This window comes from Olea europaea, chromosome 14 (assembly GCF_002742605.1).
Source record: "Olea europaea var. sylvestris chromosome 14, O_europaea_v1, whole genome shotgun sequence".
Lineage (NCBI taxonomy): Eukaryota > Viridiplantae > Streptophyta > Magnoliopsida > Lamiales > Oleaceae > Olea > Olea europaea.
This window is the reverse complement of record NC_036250.1, coordinates 150,106-170,888: the sequence shown is the minus strand read 5'-3', so window position 1 is coordinate 170,888 and position 20,783 is coordinate 150,106. Positions and strand designations below refer to the sequence as shown.

The 20,783-nt window shown below is 34.2% G+C and overlaps 2 protein-coding genes across 2 annotated transcripts in view; both read right to left on the bottom strand.

The window, feature by feature from the left end:
• Positions 1-4,525: 4,525 nt before the first annotated feature.
• On the bottom strand, positions 4,526-7,009 carry LOC111409685 (G-type lectin S-receptor-like serine/threonine-protein kinase LECRK3). The gene has a single exon (XM_023039699.1). It carries the CDS (start codon positions 7,007-7,009, stop codon positions 4,673-4,675), a length of 2,337 nt encoding a protein of 778 aa, XP_022895467.1. The 3' UTR covers positions 4,526-4,672.
• A 10,977-nt stretch (positions 7,010-17,986) lies between these two features.
• Positions 17,987-20,783, bottom strand: part of LOC111409683 (G-type lectin S-receptor-like serine/threonine-protein kinase LECRK3) — a 4,669-nt gene continuing 1,872 nt past the window's right edge. Inside the window, exons 3-4 of the mRNA XM_023039698.1 lie at positions 19,082-20,362; positions 17,987-18,226 (exon numbers count right to left, since the gene is read on the bottom strand). Coding sequence (XP_022895466.1) covers positions 17,987-18,226; positions 19,082-20,362 — 1,521 coding nt within the window. The remainder of the gene's footprint in view (positions 18,227-19,081; positions 20,363-20,783) is intronic.

The following is a 20,783-nucleotide window of genomic DNA, read 5'->3' as shown; positions in this document are numbered from 1 at the left end:
TTCAGTTGGAAAGGCGTTCGGACCCTGATCAATAGGAAGCATATCCCGCGGTTTAATTGGTTTGTGTGAAGAGGGGCCGGATCACAGACCCAAGGAATAGTCGTCGAAGGCGGACACTTGATATAAAAAAAAAAAAATGCTAAGAAACAGATTTAGAATAAAAAAGAACTCTGGCCACTGTGTAGAGTGGGTTGCTAACATTTTGCGGAAGCCCAAGGAGTTATTCTAGTAAGCTGTATATATTAAACCCAAACCGACCCACAATTGATCCATTATGTGTGAAGCTTGAAGAATTATTAAAACCGTTTTTTGGTAATACACAACTTTGATTTAAAGGCAACTCTTCTGGATGGCTGACAAGTGGAATAGTTTGCACCATTTCATATAAATAGGCACGGGATGCCTTTAGGGTTTGATATGGTTTTCAGTTTCCTCCCCTTCTTCATGTATTCTGCTCTCTAGTGTAATCTTGGCCATCTTTTGGATGATACTTTGTGATTGTTCGAACAAAACCTACAAGCGTACAGTTCGTTAATAAGTAATAGAAATCATTGAGTCTCGAGTTTATCGTTTCCTCGAAGAATAAGGATTAATATCTAGTTTAATAGCTTTTACCGAAATTCTATGTATCGTAACACAAAAGAGATTGTGTTTGTTGTTTATACTAATTCTAACTAAGAAAGCAATTAAAAGAGGTTTCATTGATATGAGACAAATGTATTAGATTTCTGAACCCCCCTATTAGTGTATTTTAAATTCTTGACACATAAAACGTAGTAAGTATTTTCTAGTTTTAATGACAATCAATAATCCGATTTTATTCAATATTCTGTTTTAAGATATAGTAAACCTATGTTTATCACGATCCGCTCTCATTCCCAGTCTAAATTCATATGAAAACCATGCATTAATTCACATGGTTTATCACACAAGATTGTATGCACTATGAATATTATTTCTAATATCTATTGTCCATGTGTTAAATATACAAGCCCTGTTTGACCACATTCTTTCAAAAAATACATTCTTAAATAGTGTTTTGACATCATTTCAATTACACATTCTTCAATAAAATAATATTACACGTAAATACAAATTTTTTCCTTATTTTTCAACCACACATTTTCTATCAATACACTATTCAAAAATATATTTTTATAAACATAATGTGGCTAAAACAAAGGTATAGTGTTCTATTTATTGTGAGTCTTACAGTACCACAAATAGACAACAAATTATCCAATTGATAGCTAAACAATTAAATAACACAATGTGAATGCATACATAATAAAAAAAATCAAGAAATTACTAAATTGATAAGTTATGAATTGACTTTAACAACCAATAAAGTTCATCATCCATCCAATACAAAAGAAATCTAGTTAAATATGTTTTTAATGATAAAACAAGAAGAAGAATGGAAGAATATCACCTGAAATTTACAAATACAAGAAAGAGATATCATGGTCTAATTCTTGTTCTTGATTACCAACATCAAAATTTGATTCTTCAAGTTCTTGATGTTTCTTGATTCAATCCCTTGCTAGATTTATTTTCTTCTCCAACTTATTTTGAATTTGCCCACTGTTCTTAGATGATTTTATGATATGAATCTAATTTGAGATGTGAGAGGGAGATCCTCCAATGGTTACCTATGTATTATATTTCATATGATGAAATCGGGTTAAAATTCACTTTCAAATTGCATTCCAAAAAAGTTTCAATCAAATAAGGAAAGTTGCCTTTATGTGCACATGATTTTGTCTTTGCACAACTTTCAGTATTTTGGTTATAACTTTATCTTTTGATATTCGATTGAGGTGATTCAAAGTGCTTTGACAATCTAACTCAAATGACTACAATTCTTCTAGAAATAGATTTTTTCAAATTCGAATGATTACTATTCCAAAAATAGGTTTATAACTCTAGTTGAAAATCTAAAATATTTCTTTTGTGGTTGAAATTGATTTGTAAAGATCTTTGATTATATTTCATTCTTTTTTGACTTCTTATTGCAGTCAATTGATCTTAACAATCTCTAATTATTGAATTGAAGTCCATCACAAGTTTTGAATATTTGCACTTTAGTTCTCGAACTTTGGATTACACAATTTTTCTCTAATTTCAAATATGGGTTTTTTCTAATAAAAGTAATAAATAATAAATTAGGCACTAATCCGTTCAAAGAGTAATAAAATATCATCATTTAGGATCTCGAATAAGAATAGAAACTATACTTATCAGCAATTTCTGAATGAAATATTGTATGGTGAGAGAGAGAGAGAAAGAGAACGCGCAAAGACTGTATTGCTTTTTGTGAGTAGTTGCGATTAAAAGGAGAGATTGAAGGAATAGAGTTTGAAAACCCTTGTGTTCGTACTGTAATTGAACCTTATCTCCTTTTGGGGCTTTATAGTGGATTCGAGCTTAATCGTAAGGGATGCTCAACGGGAGATTAAGCGTTAGATGTGATCGTCGAACCTCCAAGGCCTTTGATTGAAAAATTCTTGTGTTCTTGATGTTTTTCTTTAGTTTATTTTACTCTGGGTTTTTGAGTTACAAATGGTTGAGTCACAATCTGGGACCATCACACTGCCGATCAAGCAACAGTTGAGTGGTAAGCAAACGGTCGTTGCGGCCCTGCTTCTCGAGCCAAATTTCACCGTTTCTTCTATAATGGACCCCTAGGCGTCCCGAACCAAGATCTTGGACGCTAGTTTGTTGTCCAACATTTCAAAACCAAGTTTTCAATTATCCAAAGTCATTTATACTAATCAAACTTACAATCTTTGATGAACTTTGATCCATTTTTTAACTGGACTTCCAAACCAAGAAGATTTTTGTTTCTTTTATCAGTTAACCAACCCAATCCTAATCCAATAGGAATTTGGCTTATGCTCCAACACTTGCGATTAGTGATTCAAGTCCCATAACCTTGCATCAATACAATGATATTACAGATTATAAATCTATATTCTTTTCCTTTTTCAGAAATTTTAAAAACCTCACCTGCGCTTAGTTTTGGTAACAGATTCCCTCAGTCAGCTAAAAACTAAAAGTAAACATTTCTCATTTTACCCTTTATAATGAACTTGCAAAATGGATCTGTTATAAAATTTATAAATTTATTAAATGAAATCTTTTTAAATATATGATTGACAAATAATTTAAAAATCGATGTAAATAAAATTCTTAAAAGGATTTAATCCTTTACGTCTCAATGAAAAATTCGAGAAAGAAAGTGTTCTAACTAGAAGCTTTGCTTCCTTATTCAACGTAATAACTAGTTGAGTTAATTTCATTTCCCATGCTACTAATGTGGAATATCAATACCTTGACACTTTTGTTATAGCTATTGCAGTCACTGAAGTAGCTATTGGACCGGCTATTGTTTCATCAATTTATCGTTAGATTAATTAATAAGGCTAGTTAAAAATTTATTATAATTTATAATATTCTTATGAATTTTATTAAATTTTTAAATATGATTTTTTTTAAAATGCTATTGTTAAATAATGAACATATCAACATAAATAAATGTTTGAAAATAATAATAATTTAGTATAGCTAGTTAAAAATTATTAAACCCTTGTTCGGTGCTACTAGAATCAAGATTTTAATCTTAGTTAAAGTCAACAACTAATTTTAACCACATATTTTATAGGACCCACAATTTTTCAATAACACATTTCATCACCTCCTATCAAAATCTACTAAATATCTGATTTTAATCTCCACCAAATAGAAGCTAAATGTTTTACATTGCTTGATTTAGAAACGTTTTCTCAAATTTTTTTATTTTTATGTTCTTTACCTATAAATTATATTAAGTTTAGAAAATTAAAATAATATTCTCATAATATTACAAATGCAAAAAAGTTGGCATCAAAGGTTTGAATCTTAAATTCATTTTAGTCCAACTTTTTATTATATATAGATCAATTTTAGTTTGTCCATTTAATATGAATTCAAATATGGTTAAGATTTAATAACTTAATAAAAAAAAGATTATTTATTTATTTTTTTAATTAAAACAACCCTTTTTGTCTAAATAAAAATTTTAAAAAAAGAACAAGAAAAATAATATAAACGTATTTGCATGACATAAGAGAGAATGTACGTAATTTTTTTTTTTTGATGACGAGGGAACATATAGTCGCTACTCTTCGGGTATGCATTGGGTAAACTCTTGGGCTGATGCAAGAGCCTAAAAATCACGCCAGTCAGGTAAACTGGACTAGGCAAGCCCGGTGCAACAGGCTCAACCAAGAAAGTTTTGGTAGGGGGAATCGAACTCGTGAACAAAGGTCTCCACGTTCACCCATTCTACTAACTCGGCCACCCCATGAGGGGCTACGTCTGTAATTTTTAATAAGGGAAAAAGTGGCTCTCTACAATTGCTGAAGAGCCACAAAACCGAACTTCAGAAAACCAGAAAGAAAATCCTAGAACAATACAAAGCATAAGTTAATTTACTGGCTTATTTAACATCATAGAAAACATTAGTGAAAATTCAAGAATCTGCTACTTAATCTTGTGATCTTCGGATTGATTCAAACATCTACTTTCAATCAAGCAAGAACATGACTGCTTAATTTATTCTCCAACTCAAACTATATGCACAAAGGCAACCGTAATTATGCAGTAAAACACAAAAGGTGAAAAAGTAAAACTATATTGCACTGAGGAAGGAAGTAGGACTCGGAGGTAGCGGGATTTCTACAGTCCCTTCCAACATCAATAGAACTTTCTTCATCGACGGACGGAGAGATGGTTCATCTTGGATGCACCAAATACCTATTTTAATCATTCTATCCAATTTTCTCTTGTCAACCTTCTCATCTCCCACCAGTTTATATACCTCCCCGGTCTCGAAAACATTGTAAACCCATTCTTCAAGAATAGCTTCATCTTCAGAGAGGCTCCAATCGACACTTTTTCTACCACATATGATCTCTAGTAACACAATTCCGAAGCTGTAAACATCTGCTTTAACCGTCACAGGTAATTTCCTGTGCCACTCAGGGGCCACGTAACCCAAAGTTCCTCTTATCCCTGTGTAGGTATTTGTTTGATCTTTCTTTAAGAGCTTTGCCAGTCCAAAGTCAGAAATTTTTGCACATCTATGCTCATCCATGAGTATGTTTTGAGGTTTTATATCACAATGAATGATCTGGGTCTCGCACTCCTCATGCAAATAGAGGACGCCTCTTGCAATATCACAAGCAACACGAATTCTTTCTTCCCAACAGAGTCGATTTTCATGATTGAAAAGTATATCTGCAAGTGATCCATTTTTCATGTATTCATATACTAGAAGCCAATTAGCTCCTTCATGGCAGTAACCAAGAAGTTTGACTAGATTACGATGATGCGTTTTTCCAATCACCTTCATCTCAGTCTCGAATTCCTTTTCTCCTTCTTCCAATTCTTTGTCGAGCCTCTTCACGGCCACAATACTTCTGTTGTCCGATAAGATCCCTTTGTAAACTGTGCCAGACGCTCCTCTACCGAGCTCTTCTTTGAACTCATTCGTTGCTTCCAGAAGCTCTGGATAGGTGAATGCTCTCAAACCAACACCCTCAATCAGTTCAACGTGGGAGATCTTCTTATATCTCCCAACATGATTTCTGTGGATATAAATCCCAGAAATTGCCAGGATCAAGGTGGCTAAAGCAAAAAGTGAAATGCTTATAATTAAGACATCTAAACGAATCACTTTCTTGATTTCTTTGCCCGAATCACTTGAAGCTCCTCGAGTCGACTGTGTTATTGTGTTCACCTTGATAAGAGCAACAATTGGATTACTCCGCACTCTTCTTCCAAATCTCAACGGAAGCCTTTGCTTTTTGCAGTTTCCATCTTCCAAGAAAGCTGCATCGCAGTTGCAGTCCTCTAAACAGGCTTTTGCACAATCTTCTTTTGTCAGTCCTCCTAAAATAGCATAATTAGCATCTTCCCACACTGTGTCACCCAGTGATCTCATTTGGTAACTGACATTTTGATTATTGGCTTTACAACCTTCCATGGGAAAATTCCTTTCACATCCCGAGGTCCAATTGCCGGGATTAACATGATCGAATCCAGGAAGACATTCACACTCCGCAGCTGTATCCAACTGAATACAATAACCATTCAACCCACATAAACCCAAAGGGGCACATTTATCTTCCGAGGGTGACCATTCTTTAGTCCAGTTTCCTTGAGGATCCAACGAGCGATAATATAGTCGAAAAATACCATCAACATCAATTCTCATGAGGTAGATAGTTTTTTTTCGATGTTGTCCTCTCGTTAAATTGCTTATAATGGCGCTTCCGTTGAACAAGTAAAGATGGCCATTATTATCAAGATTCAGTGATACATTATTGCCTGTTCCCATTGTGCCAGATGCATAGTAAGCATAATTGGGTCCGGAAATTTCCACAGGGTATTGCACCAGGTTCCCATCAGCTTGCATTGCGAGACGGAAAATACCTCTGGCAGGGTTCGTTTTCGAAGCACTGGAGACGAGTTCTGCTCCAGCCTGGAGGAGTTGGCCAGGCAAAAGAGTGTCCGTCGGGTAATCAAAACTCTGCCATGTAATCCTCCGAGAGGAGTCATACAACACGAAATTGCCACTGTCAAGCATTGAAGCTGAAGCAACAGACCGGGCTGAATTCACAATATTTACTTCATCTCTATCTTCCTGCTGCAGAATGATCCGTCCATCATCGGTTAATAACAAAACGGCGTTGGTGGGGAAAACTGGTTCATCCCTGTTGGCTGTCCACACTAAAGTCTTTTCTGGAATCCCAGCAATAAAAATTCCAACAGCATAGCCATTGGTTAGCTTGTAGAATCCAAATGCATAGAGTCCAGAAGGTGACAACCATGATGAATTTGTAGTGGTTGTTAAAGAAGATCCAAGGGAAATGTTGGAATATCTTTGTTGCTGGGCTGATGCTCCCATTAACGCAGAAAGAATGAGAAGAGAGGGAAAAGCAGCCATGGAAAATAGGCTTTCCATTTTAATTTCGTGGAATATTGCTTCTTTGTTTATGCAACGATATACGATTTTATATAACTTTGGTATTCGATGTGCTTAATTGAACCTTAGGGTGTGTTTGATTACATTTATTTTCCATGGAAAATATCAGTTTTCCACCCAAATTCCTATTTAGAGTGTTTGATTGCTATTTTTTTCCATGGAAAACATTTTCCAACTTTTGAAAATATGCCTAATTTTCCTTGTTTTTAAGGAAAACATTTTCCTTGGGTAGAGGTGGTTTTTATTTTCCACAAAACATGGAAATTATTTTCTTTTCTAGGTGATATTTTCCATGTCAATCAAACACACTCTTATTGCTATAGGAACTTTTATTGACCAAGGCAACTAAAAGGTTTGAAAATTCACTCCTTTTAAACGAAGCTTAAAATATATGAAGGGTTTGTTTGGCTGAGATATTTTAAAATATTTTAAATCACACATTCTCCTAAAAAGTCATTTTTCATTTGAAAGAAAATTCTTCCAAATAAATACTATCACAGGAAAAAATAATTAGCCACCCAATATTTTTTACTACTGTGTAATCAATAAATATAAAATATACAGAAGATCAAGAAAATTCTCGTATTAAAATCAAATAAATCTCCATCTCTTTATTTTTCTAATTATTTAAAATTAAAGATTTCAAAAAATTCATTCCTGTCAAATCAAGTACCAATTACAAAGTGATTTGGAACCCAATAAGTCAATATTTCTATCTTGGTTCTTTTCTTAATTTTAATTTTAATTTTTATTTGACACAAAATTTTTAATCACGGTGCAAGGTATATTCCATGTAACTTCAAGTCATGGATCATGTAGAATGCACTATTTCAATTCCACAAAAGTTGGTGTATCTAGAAGAAGTTGAATTTTCACAAGTGTTTTACTTCATGCTATGGCGATTAACTATTTTTTTCACATTAATGATTGATTTAGAATAGGTCTACGTCTTGAGTGGAAGAAAGAAAAACTTTAGCCCGTGTCTTGGGGGGGAGAAAGAAAAACTTTAGCCCGTGTCTTGTGGGGGAGAAAGAAAAAGAGATGGAGAAAGAAAAGAAGAGGGGAGAAGAAAGGAGGGAAACTACATAAAATAATTGTATAGTTCATTAATTAAAGTTGGTAAAATACAACGAAAAAACCACACATAATTCAACCAAACACGCTTAACAAACTATTGAAACTATTCAACAATAACTTTTAAGAGAAAAATCATCTAAATAATTACAGAACAACTTATAATTTAATTTATAACAATTCTTCATAAAAACTCCTTCAGAAATATTCTAGAGACTTCCATCATATCCAACTGGGAAAACTCAAATTTGACGAGACAAACTGCAACCTCTTATCTATCTTTCAGATCAAATCGACATTGAGCAGCATATAATACAGATGGCACGAATGTCCTCGATAAGGAAACCAATATGCTATATTGAAAACAAAACCTTTACGTACCCTATTGAGGTTGACTAAAATTAAAAGAATATTTTTATAATGTAGAAGGATCAATATTTTAAATAGAGCACCCTAGTATAATACAAATAGAAAACAGACTAGAGACCCGGATGACAAACCAAGAGGAAAGAGAAGTCCAAATTACTTGGCTTATAAGATGTGTAACCATAGTTATATTTATTTTCTGTCTACATATTTGTGAATCTTATGAGAAAGTAAACTATTTACCAAACATGCTATTATATATAGGTAATTCATTCGTAATTTGTATTTGCAATGAGCTTTCTCTTTGACAATTTGGCTATATTATTTGTTGTGAAAGTTTGCTCCAAGGATCGTCAAAACGGTGTTTTTCAGACTCAGTCCAATGTTACATTTTTTTTTTTTAACTAAACAACCAATCCAACCGATTTCAATCTACTACCGATATATTCACCTTAGTTGCTTCTGAATCTCACCCATAAATGATAAGATAATGGTGATGATTTGTAGCCACAAAGACAAGAGAAAAGGCAATGTAAGGAAGCACAAGAAAGAGACAAAATCAAGGAGCTAACCACCAATTTTTGGCACCACAAAGGAGCTGGTTTTTTCACCCTTATATGGTGCACATTTTTTCACACACAAATCACACAACAAATGGCTAGGGTTTTGACCATATGAATAGGGTTAGGTTAAACTTTTAATTGGACCAATAACAAAGCTAAACGTGTCAAGATTCAAAATCATCCAAGAGGAAATATAATTGGATTAGGTAGAGCCTTTGGAATTGATTGTTGGTATTTATTTCGTTCACAGACTTAGGCCTATAAAATATATATTCTCACGTTAATATTATAGCCCAAAATTTATTGGATATCAAAATCCAACAAATTTCCACTTTGATGCCCAATAAACCTGCAAGCAATTAAAACACATAGTTATTACTTGCATAATTAAGGTAGCCAATAAAATTGGAATTATAGACCTTACCTCATGTTTCGGACTCGAAACACATACCATACCTGCTCCATGTACTCACCAGGGCTAAAGTCAAGAACACCCAAGTAGAAGCAAATATTCACAGTAATCAATCAAAAACAAATAATCATGCATGAAGATATAATATAGGATAACACATACATATCTTTTAAACAATTTTCTTCACATAGAACAATAGATTAACACAAAGTTAATCAACAGATGACCAATACATATGCAACAAATACATAAATGACCTCACGAAAAGATCTCACCTCACTTATCCTATCCCATTTCGTGTTACTCACACCTCGATAACACATATCTCCTCTCATTGTTCACGATGCTCACTAAACTAATCACTTAACTCACGTCTAACTGATAAGTCACAACAAATCCTAAGTCTAGGGGATAATTCTCTATCACCACGTCACTTCTCCCGACCTATGTGGATAATGGGTCTCCACCTAAAAGAAGTGATATAAGTGCCACTCTCACACTCCACCCGATCAGGGCCTTTTTACAGTTAAATGATTCTAGAGATTTAATCACCTCACCACTCGTGAACCAATGTCACATTCTACATCTCTGGTACAAACCACCAATGTACCCCTAGACATCTGTACTCTACCTTATAAAGAGACATATAACACATTGCTAATGTATCCAAACACACTATGCATGTAAATAATTACACAAAGTAATTAGATTGTATTAAATTCATGCAAACATACATATCGAACACATTGAAATGTGACATATAATCATGCAACAAAATTCAACAATCACACACATGCAGAAAGGATTGTACACTGTACATGCAATAATTAGGTTTATCTCAATAAATCTCACTAAGGTCATTATTCGACCCTATAGCCAAATTCGCCCCACCTCTCATTTTACCCTTCTGCTTTTCCTTCTTGGGATAGTCCCTAATAAAGTGTCTAGACTTACCATACATATAACACCATCTACCACTAGTCTTGTCACGTCTCTTGCTTTTCTTCTTACCACACTCATCACTCGAGTCACTACTCTAATCACTATGGTTTTGAGCTTACCCAAATTCATTTGCTTAAACTTTATTCTACTCCTCATTATATGTAACTCACAACTCTTCTTATTATTTTTTTTTCAACCTTAACCTGTATCTCCTTTGTCTTAAGAGAGTCTATGACAGTCTCATGTGTTAAGGCATCCCTATCATACTTAATTACGTTTTTAACCTCTCTATATGAATATGACATTAAATTAAGCAAAATAATAGCCTTATACATTTTAAACACATTTTCATCACAATTAACAATATCTTGAACAAATTTTTTAAAAACATCCAAATTGTCATCAAGATCCTTTGCAGGATCCTTCTTAAAACTGCAAAATCTTTCAAGCAAGTATAACTTATTAGGAGCATACTTAAGCAAATATAAGTATTCCAACTTTTACCAAATTTTTTTTAGAATCAAGTTTTCCAAACTTTCTTAAGACAATGTTAGATAGGTGTAACATAATTAAGGTGTAAGCAAGTTCATCATATTCCTCCTTTTGTGTTTCTATCAAATTTGTAGAAAATTTGCCATCCGTGATTTTTGAAACTTTTTTGTTGAACCAAAATTCCCATCATCTTTTATTGTCAAATTGAAAAATCCTGTTTCCCATTGAAAATTTTAACTTTGAAATGTGAAGACATTTTCAGGAAATAGAACAACTAAATGCACAGATAGATCACAAAAGTAATCCTAAAGCCGTAATATACACATTTCTACATTTCCACGGTTTCATAAAATTTGCGATCTTAGATCAAGGGAATGTTCAAATGGATAAAGTCCAGGTGTTTTAATAGCATAATCAATGTAACACGAATGTATGTTAATAAAAAATTCAAATTCTCACGCAATGCAGTCTCACACAGTGACTATATAACAGTTAGAGCACAAAACTAATTACCAACTTGCAATCAATTCAACATTTCAAATATGACAAATAATTCCTAAATTTCTAGTACAAGCAATGGTTGCCTTTTCACGATAACCCCATTCATAATGTCACCTCACATGATGACGCGTTAATGTTAATATTTAAATTGGGATAAGCCAATATATGAAAGAGGACAAATCCGAGTCCATACATTACGAGAGATACAAGTTTATCACTTTAGAACTACAACTATTCGTCCTAAACTCTCTCACAATCACAGAAGTCAACCAATTATAATGGAATCTCGAACGTGTGAAGAACAGAATCGTCCAGACTTTGTTGTATAACTTGAAACAAAAAATTAATAATAACAAAATGTCAGAAATATTATCAAGAACAAATTGTCAAAAGATACCTCCTTGAGATTCGAGCCTATGCGCTGCTTGGGCTTATTGCGCGTGGTTACCATGCGCTGCTGTCGGTGACATGCCCCTGACCGTTAGGACCGTATCTGCCTGCATGTCACACTAGTTGTCTCCATTTCACCAAATGCCTTCTGGATTGATTGAGAATCATGAAAACAGAGGCCATTTTTGGACAGTTCTTTGATCTGATTTTTGCTTCGTTTCTGTCGATTTCCTGGATTTTTTTGGTATGTTTCACAAGCCAAATCTACTATCTTGAAGCTCTGATACCAATTGTCGTGAAAGTTTGCTCCAAGGATCGTCAAAATGGTGTTTTTGGGGTTCAGTCCAACGTTACATTTTTCTATCAAACAACCAATCCAGCCAACTCCAATCTACAACCATTACATTCACCTTGGTTGTTTATCAATTTCACCCATAAATGACAAGATAATGGTGATGATTTGTAGCCACAAATGCAAGGGAAAAGACAATGGAATGAAGCACAAGAAGGAGAAAATCAAGAAGCTAACCACCAATTTTTGGCACCACAAAGGAGCTGATTTTTTCACCCTTCTATGGCACACATTTTTTTACCTTTTTGAATGGTCAGGTTCAGCTTTTAATTGGACCAATAACAAAGCTAAACAGGCTAAGATTCAAAGTCATCCAAGAGAAAATATAATTGGATTAGGTAGAGCCTTTGGAATTGGTTGTTGGTACTTATTTCATTCATCGGCTTAGATCTATAAAATATATATTCCCACATTAATATCATAACCCGAGATTTATTGGGTATCAAAACTAAACATTATTTGATTATTTGAGTTAATTGATTGAATTTTACTTTTGACAATCTTTCTTTAGGAACAAATTCAAGTTTCATATTCAATAAACAAATTAATTTCAAGTGAGCCATCAATGTAGCACACCACTATACCAAACAGAACATTAATAGTGTCAAAGTACCAATTCGTCAAATTTGGACGGACATAAAACAACTCAATTTTAAGAAGATGAAGTTCATTGACAAGCACAAATGATTTTTAGGGTTACAAAATAGCAAGTGCTCTAGTAAATCGAATAGCACGTTTTGCAATAGTCAATTATGAAGAGGTTATTCATTTCACTTCTAAGATTAAATACATGCATACAACCAATTTTAAAATGAACTTATACGACCAAGATGGATCGCGACCTCTAGCCACTCGGGGGTTTGAGCACAACAAGTTACTGAGTTACTATTAATCTTACGTATGTTTATGTGCTACAATATCGACTTGATCTCGCACCGAAAAAGCATTAGTAATGCGGGGGCTTAGATACTCTACCTCATGAAGCTTGGACACTCATCACGGGCGTAGTAGTTCAGAAAGATAGTATTTCTCGACTGTCATGCGTGCGATCGAAGTTAGATTATTATCGAGTGAGTTTGTAGTCGACACTGTGGCACCTATTGATAAGAGCACCAAGATAAAAGGATGGCTCAACCTACCAAGTGGGCCCATCTCACACCACTCCAATTCTGCTGTAGTCAGCTGTTGATCAGAGTAAATTTCTCCGATACGTCCTAATGACTCAGTTGGAGAGCAGTAGGATGAATTTGGCACTACAACAACAGATTTCCTCTATGAGGGTCGGGCAAAGATACACGTCTCATACCCTCAGTCAGAGCATATTGGATCAGGACTTTTGACCAACTCACATGCTGACTATATCGTTATTAGATTTAATTCTGAGTTAGAAAAATTAATTTGAAAAAATGTTTCTTTTGCTTGAACTGACACAATTGTATGCAAACTTAGCAAAATTAACTCCCAATGCTTTAATAGAAGGCATCTGGCTAGTTTCAATAGCTTCAAAAAGCTAAAAGCATGTGTAACTGAATTAACATTCATGTACCTATCTCTAATGGGTCTATCCCATGGGCGGATGTAGGGGATAGCTGTACTGGGCTTTAGCCTAGTGTAGCCTTGGTCCATAAAGAAATTATGCTTGTAAATTTTGTCCAAAAAAAATTATAGCTCGGCCCAAATTTAATGTTAGCCCACTAGCTACCCTATTCAATATTTACCCACTTTAGCCCAACTTAAATGGATCAAGTTTAAATCCAATATTTGTATAACCCATATACCAATTTATCTCCCTCAAACCTGTTGCATCCCTAAGGACCCAAACCCAGCTAACCAAATTCAAAACCCTTACCTACACCCACAGGTTCCATTATTTTTGGAAGCAACCAAAGATCGAGCTCCATTTAGTCTTTATTATTTCTCGCATTTCCAAAATTTGTGAGAATTTTTGAAGATGCTACTCTTTCCATGAACCCTCTAGGTATATTCAATACTTATCTGTATTTGTGCGGCTTTATCTATATATCATATATGTATTTTATACGTGTAGTATAAATCAAGTCATTCAAAAGAAAAATGTATGGATTTAATTATGTTACTGTAGTTTTTGTTTTTATTTTTAAACACATTCTTGGATTGTTACTTGTTGCGGTTTTGAGTTTTAATGTGGGTATGTTTTATTTTTCACATTCTAAAGTTCTAATCATTTTTTTATATGTTTATTAGTGTTTATAGCTTCGTGTCTATGACATTATTTTCCAAGAAGAATATGATTCGGATGGGATTTACCTTGTAAACTAAATCTCGTCGGCGTAAAGCATTTTTTATGGTATGAGTTCATTGAAAAAAAAAAATTAAACTTCGGCCCACCCTAACAACTCTTCCTAGCTCCGCCCCTGGTCTATCCCTAACAGTTGAATACGATTGAACCATAGATAATGATGGCAAAGAAAAATTACCCATATCCTCCAAACTCGACTGAATAGTATTCTTCAATATGGATCCCGAACAAAATCCCAAAGTAGTACCAAACTGAATCTTCACCGCGGTACTGAATCTGTGCTAAATTTTTTTACAAATTCTGCCTCACCTTGCAAGTTGTATAATTGGGACTTCTTCCGCCCCTCTAATACAACACGAACACTCTTCTGAACATTTAAGACTCCACCCCCTCCAGAGAACTGGCACCCTTTTGAATTAAGAGTACTTAGAGCGATGAGATTCTTTTTTAAGTCTGGATTATGTCGAATGTGATCAAGTTTTTTACATGTTTTATCCACCAACTTCAATCCGATTCTACCAATAGCTGCTAATCGATAAGATTCATTGTTACCCATCACAATAATGCCCCGTGCCGTTTCATATATTTCAAACAAATCCTGATTGTGACACATATGAGACGTATAAGCTATATCCAAAATTCACTCCTCGTTAGGTTTGAATTCCATGTCAATTATCGTCAAAATATCTCCACCACTTAAATAGTTCTCGAATATGCTAGTTTCGTCTGAAGTATTTGATTGCTTCTCATAATTTGTAGTCAAATTATTTTTGTTCTATAATTTTTCACAATCCCTCTTAATGTGTCATTTTTTCTTGCAATAATAACAAGCTTGATTACTGAAATTTGACCTCGACTTACCCTTCTTTGATCACCATGCACAATAAGGCATTCTTCATCTCTAATGTCAGAGAAGAAAACAAGGCATCATACGCATCTTCAATGGTGAGAGTATTATGACTATATAGAATCGTGTCTCTAAATGAAGTGGGCAACGGATATAAAAGAATTAAAGCCAAATCTTCTCCATCATATTTTACCTCGAAAGTTTTTGAATCAAGACGATATCTTTGAACATGGCCAGATAATCTTTAAAAGATCTGCCTTTTGCTATGCGATGAGAACACAACCTTTGCTTTAAATGTAATTTGCTTGTCAGACTTTTAGTCATGCGCAATTGCTCCAACTTCAACCACAATGCAACTGCTGTTTTCTTCTTCAAAACGCCTTGAAGAATATTGTCAAATAGATGAAGATGGATTTGTGAAAGTGCCTTTCGATCCTTTCGTTGGTTCTCCTCCGTCGTCCAAGTTATTTACATTTTGTTAAATCCTAACAATGCATTCATCCAAATCCATTTGTACAATCACATCTCGCATCTTCAGTTGTCATAATGAGAATTTTGTATTGCGATCCAAAACTAGAATTTCACACTTCATGGCAATCATCAATAACAAAGACCTCGAACATATCACAACCAATAACTTTGATACCACTTGTTGGGAAATAAAAAGGATGAAGGTAATATATGTGACACGATATGAAGTATAGGATTGCAAACAAACAACAAGATAAAAGACAAAGAATTAACCGACAGAGAAACAAAGTATTTTATTCAATTGATGGCTATGTAAAAAACAAATACAATAACTATACCTACACAATTATTCTATATTTCAGTAATACAAAACTTGTGAAAAGAGTATAGTATTTATAGGGGTGCATGCCAAATCCTAGAAATACCACAAAGATGGAAACAAAATAAAAAAAATGTGGAATTTTTCCTAAAAAATATTTAACCTAATTTGGGCAAAAAAATCTAACACAAAGACAATGGCATATGAATGTAGAAGTACAATTAACAAATTTCAGTTCAAGAAACATCATGCAAAGCACCAGTGACATGTCAAATCATTTAATTGGTGAATAAGTTAACGTTGTTCCCATGTATTTAATGATTCATCAACTAAATGATGTGCCATGTCACCGGTGCTTAACATAAGCTAAGTACTTATGCTTAGGAGATCATTTCTTATATATCTCTAAATTAGCCAAGTATCATGTCAAAAATTTATCTGAACATTTAACAAATCTATCAAATAGATTACTTCAAGTAGCAAACATGGTTCTTGGTGGGGCACAATCAATTGCAATAATTTCAACGTCCAAATGACCGATGCTATGTTGCTTAGATGCAGTTTCAACAAGAAATTTCAACTATGTAATGACTGGTTTATCTAGTTTAATGCTTAATTACAATGTACGTGTAATTATATAAATATATGGCTAAAGCTCACATTCAATTATTATTTTTTGACAAATAGATTAGCCAAACTTAATTCATATATGCACAGAGAGAAAGAGAGAGTGAAAAAAAATAGAATGTAAATTAAAACTTGCCCATTAAATATTTTTCGAGCAGCCACATATAATCGATATACATAGCTATAAATGTAAATTCACAGCATATGCACCTCTTGGGACTTGGTATGCAATGATTTCCTTTGTTTCGGGGTGAACTACTCTCGACCTTCTTTGCAGCTGTGTTCTATGTTGCTTCCATTCACTAAGAAAGAAGAAGGCCTATTGCATCACTTGTGTGATTGAACCTCCTTCTTTAGTCGGAAGACGGACCAGAAGAGAAGTCTGTCTCAATAGTTATAAAATTATATCGATGTTTAAAGCATGAGTCATTCTTCTTCATAAAGATCCAAGTAATTACAGCAAATAGAGACTGAATATACCGTTATTATCTCTTTAATTTTCTTTTATCTAGATCATAACTACACGAAGAATCTCAAAAGAAAAAAAAAAGAATAATTTGAGGATGATGAATTCATCTTTCTCTCTCTCCTTGACAATTACTAAAATTTTCATATGCATAGAATATTGATTTAAGGGTAATTAGCACCAAACATTACCACCTTTTAATGCTATTGTCCAAAATGTCCAAAATGTCCCCACCTTTCATTTTGGACATTTTTGCCTTTATTTCCATTTTTCGTTGTGGAAATCATCATTTTTGTCTATTTTCTCAATTAAAACCTGTGAAATAATAAATATATCTTCCTATTTAAATAAAAAAATAAAGGAAAAGAAAAAAAAAACTAAATGCAGTCATTTCCCAAATTTTCAAAAAAAATTAAAAATGACAAATATATAATTAAAATTCAGAAGTTAAAAAGCACCAAAAACTCCAGCCAACTATTACCTTGGAATCCCATAAACTTCGGATAACCACCACCTAAACTGCTAGACCTCCATACCATTGGACAATCCTCTACACATGCCACCTAGCCACCAGCCCTAACGCTGCTATATTTTGCTGAAATCGATGGCCAAAATCTTCATCACACGCACGTACTATCGCTGTTCGATCTGTCATATGGAGGCCAAATTGATGAAGACCCATGGGTGGAATTGATGCGTTGTGATCAGATGGTGCTGGAATAGGTGGTCTGCTATCATGGGTCCTACCACTGAGGTTAAAAATTGCGACCGAAAGTTGTGTGCTTGTTAATTCGAAAAATTGTAAATTTTGATTGTGTAGATTTGTTTACGTTGCAAGACCATGAGTAAGTGCACCCTATTGAGTATAGTCAACTGTTATGATGGAAAGGGCATGAGTTTCGTCGGAGAATGTGGTGAAGTCAATTTTTGTTTTGACCTGTTGCTGATTTTGGCCATCGATATCAACCAAATTTTGTGGCGTTAGGGTTGGTGGCCGGGTGATATGTGTAGAGGAGAGTGACGACTGTCCAACAGTATGGAGTTTCGGTGGTGGCTGGAGTTTTTGGGATTCAAATGTAGTGGTTTCCTCAAGTTTCTGGTTTTTTGTATTTTTAATTTTTAATTCCATATTTGTGATTTTTTTTTTTTTTAAATTTGAGACTATGATTGCAATTAATTTTTTATTTTATTTTTCTTTTATTTAAATAGGAGGGTATATTCGTCATTTCATAACTTTTAATTGAAAAAATGGATGAAAATAACCATTTCCATAACGAAAGTGAGAATGTCGAAAAATGAAAGATAGGGACATTTTATTCTAATTACCCTTGATTTAATTAAGTCTTTCAATAATAACATTACGATATTCTCAACGAATATTAATACTAAACGTATACTTTTTCAGGAGCAATAAGACAATAATCTACTAGAATATTGTATTGTATAAAATCTTTTTCTTCCGAACTAACAACTTAACACTCAATGTCTCAAATCTTTTAATTTGTGCGTCCTAAGAAGAAGACATTGTATTATTCTTTAATAAACTTATTCTTCCTCAATAATGACGCAATATTCTTCTACATTATTCATATTTATAATTCGTGCTTCTCAATCCACATATATTTTAATAAATATTAATATTTAAAATTGTGCTTTACAAGAGAAACAATATATATATATATATATATATATATATAGGGTTTGAAATAAAAGTTACAATCTGAATAGATAACAGAGTAAGACTTGCATAAGTATCCTAGTAAGGCCAAATGGAAATCAATGATTATTTCAGAAGTTTACAACAGATTATTATTATTATTATTTTTGGCTTCTATTGATTTGCTATATTTGTTCTATTTAATCTTGAGCGATCTTGATTATTCATCACCGCTCTTCTTTGAACTCATTTGTTGCTTGCACGATTTCTGTGGACATAAATCCCAGTAATTACCAAGATCAAGGCCGATAAAGCAACAAGCGAAATGCTAATAATTAAGACGTCTAGACGAATCTCTTTCTTGATTTCTTTGCCTGGATCACCCAAAACTCCTTTTTTCGATGTTGTACTGACCTTGATAAGAGCAACATCTGAGCTATTCTGAAATCTTCTTCCATATCTCAATGGAAGCCTTTGCTTTCGGCAGCTTCTATCTTTTAAGAGAGCTGCATCACAGTTACAGTCCTCTAAACAGGCTTTTCCACAATCTTCTTTAGTCAGTCCTTCTAAAACAGCATAATTAGCATCTTCCCGCACTGTGTTATCCAATGTTTTGATTTCATAGTTGATATTTGGATTACTGGCTTTACAACCTTCCATGGCAAAATTCCTCTCGCATCCTGAGGTCCAATTGCCTGGATTAACATGATCGAATCCCGGGAGACATTCACACTCCGCAACTGTATCCATCTGAATACAAAAACCATTCAACCCACATAAACCCAAAGGGGTACATTTATCTTCCGAGGGTGACCATTCTTTAGTCCAGTATCCTTGAGGATCCAACAGGCGATAATATAATCGTAATATACCATCAACTTCAATTCTCACGAGGTAGATAGTTCTTGTTTGATATCTTCCTGTTGTTATATTCCTTATAATGGTGCTTCCATTGAACAAATAAAGATGGCCATCATTATCAAGAATCAATGATACATTATCGACTCTTCCATAGGTACCTGATGAATAATAAGCATAATTGGGTCCGTCCATTTGCACAGGGTATTGCACCAGGTTCCCATCAGTTTGCATCGCAAGACGGAAAATCCCTCTAGCAGGGTTTGTTTTCGAAGCACTGGAGACGAGATCTTCCCCAGCTGGGAGACATTGGCCGGGCAAAAGAGTGTCGGTTGGGTGATCAAAACTCTGCCATCTAATCCTCCGGGAGGAATCGTACAGCATGAAATTGCCATTGTCAAGCATTGAAGCTGAAGCAACAGACTGGGCAGGAATCGCAGGATCCGCAATATTTACGTCATCTCTATCTTCCTGCTGCAAAATGAGCCTTCCATAACCGGTTAATAACAGAATGGCGTTGCTGGAAAAAACTGGATCATCCCTGTTGGCTGTCCACACTACAGTTTTTTCTGGAATCCTAGCAATAAAAATTCCAACAGCATAGCCATTGGTTAGCTTGTAGAATCCAAAGGCATAAAGTCCAGAAGGTGACAACCATGACGAATTTGTACTGGGTGTTAAAGAAGAGCCAAGGAAAATACTGGAATATCTTTGTTGCTGTGCTCATGCTACAATTAATGCACAAAGAATGAGAAAACAGGGAAAAACAGCCATGGAGGACAGATTTTCCATTTTTCTTGGGATTTGGCTTCTTTGTTTCATTGAGGAAGGAAATAGGTGCTATTTGAAGAACTCAGTATTCTTTCTGGCCTAATACTGACTCTTTGCAGTCAATGCTCAACTTCTGATTTTTGTGCAGTCAATACACAATTCAATTTCAGAAAAGTGGGTTCATCTAGTCTAGAACTTGAGTTTTCTCAAGTGTTTTGGTTCTCATTTTGGTGAATAACTATGTTTTGACATTAAACATTATTTAGAATTGGTCTAGATCTTGGGGAGAAAGAAAAAGTTTATTCTGTGTTTTGGAGGGAGAAAGAAAAAGTTGTCCTGTGTTCAGTAAATTTTTTTTTTTTTTTGT

Excerpts from the sequence above, each read along its gene's own strand:
- LOC111409685 (XM_023039699.1), bottom strand. The coding sequence starts at position 7,009 with ATGGAAAGCCTATTTTCCATGGCTGCTTTTCCCTCTCTTCTCATTCTT.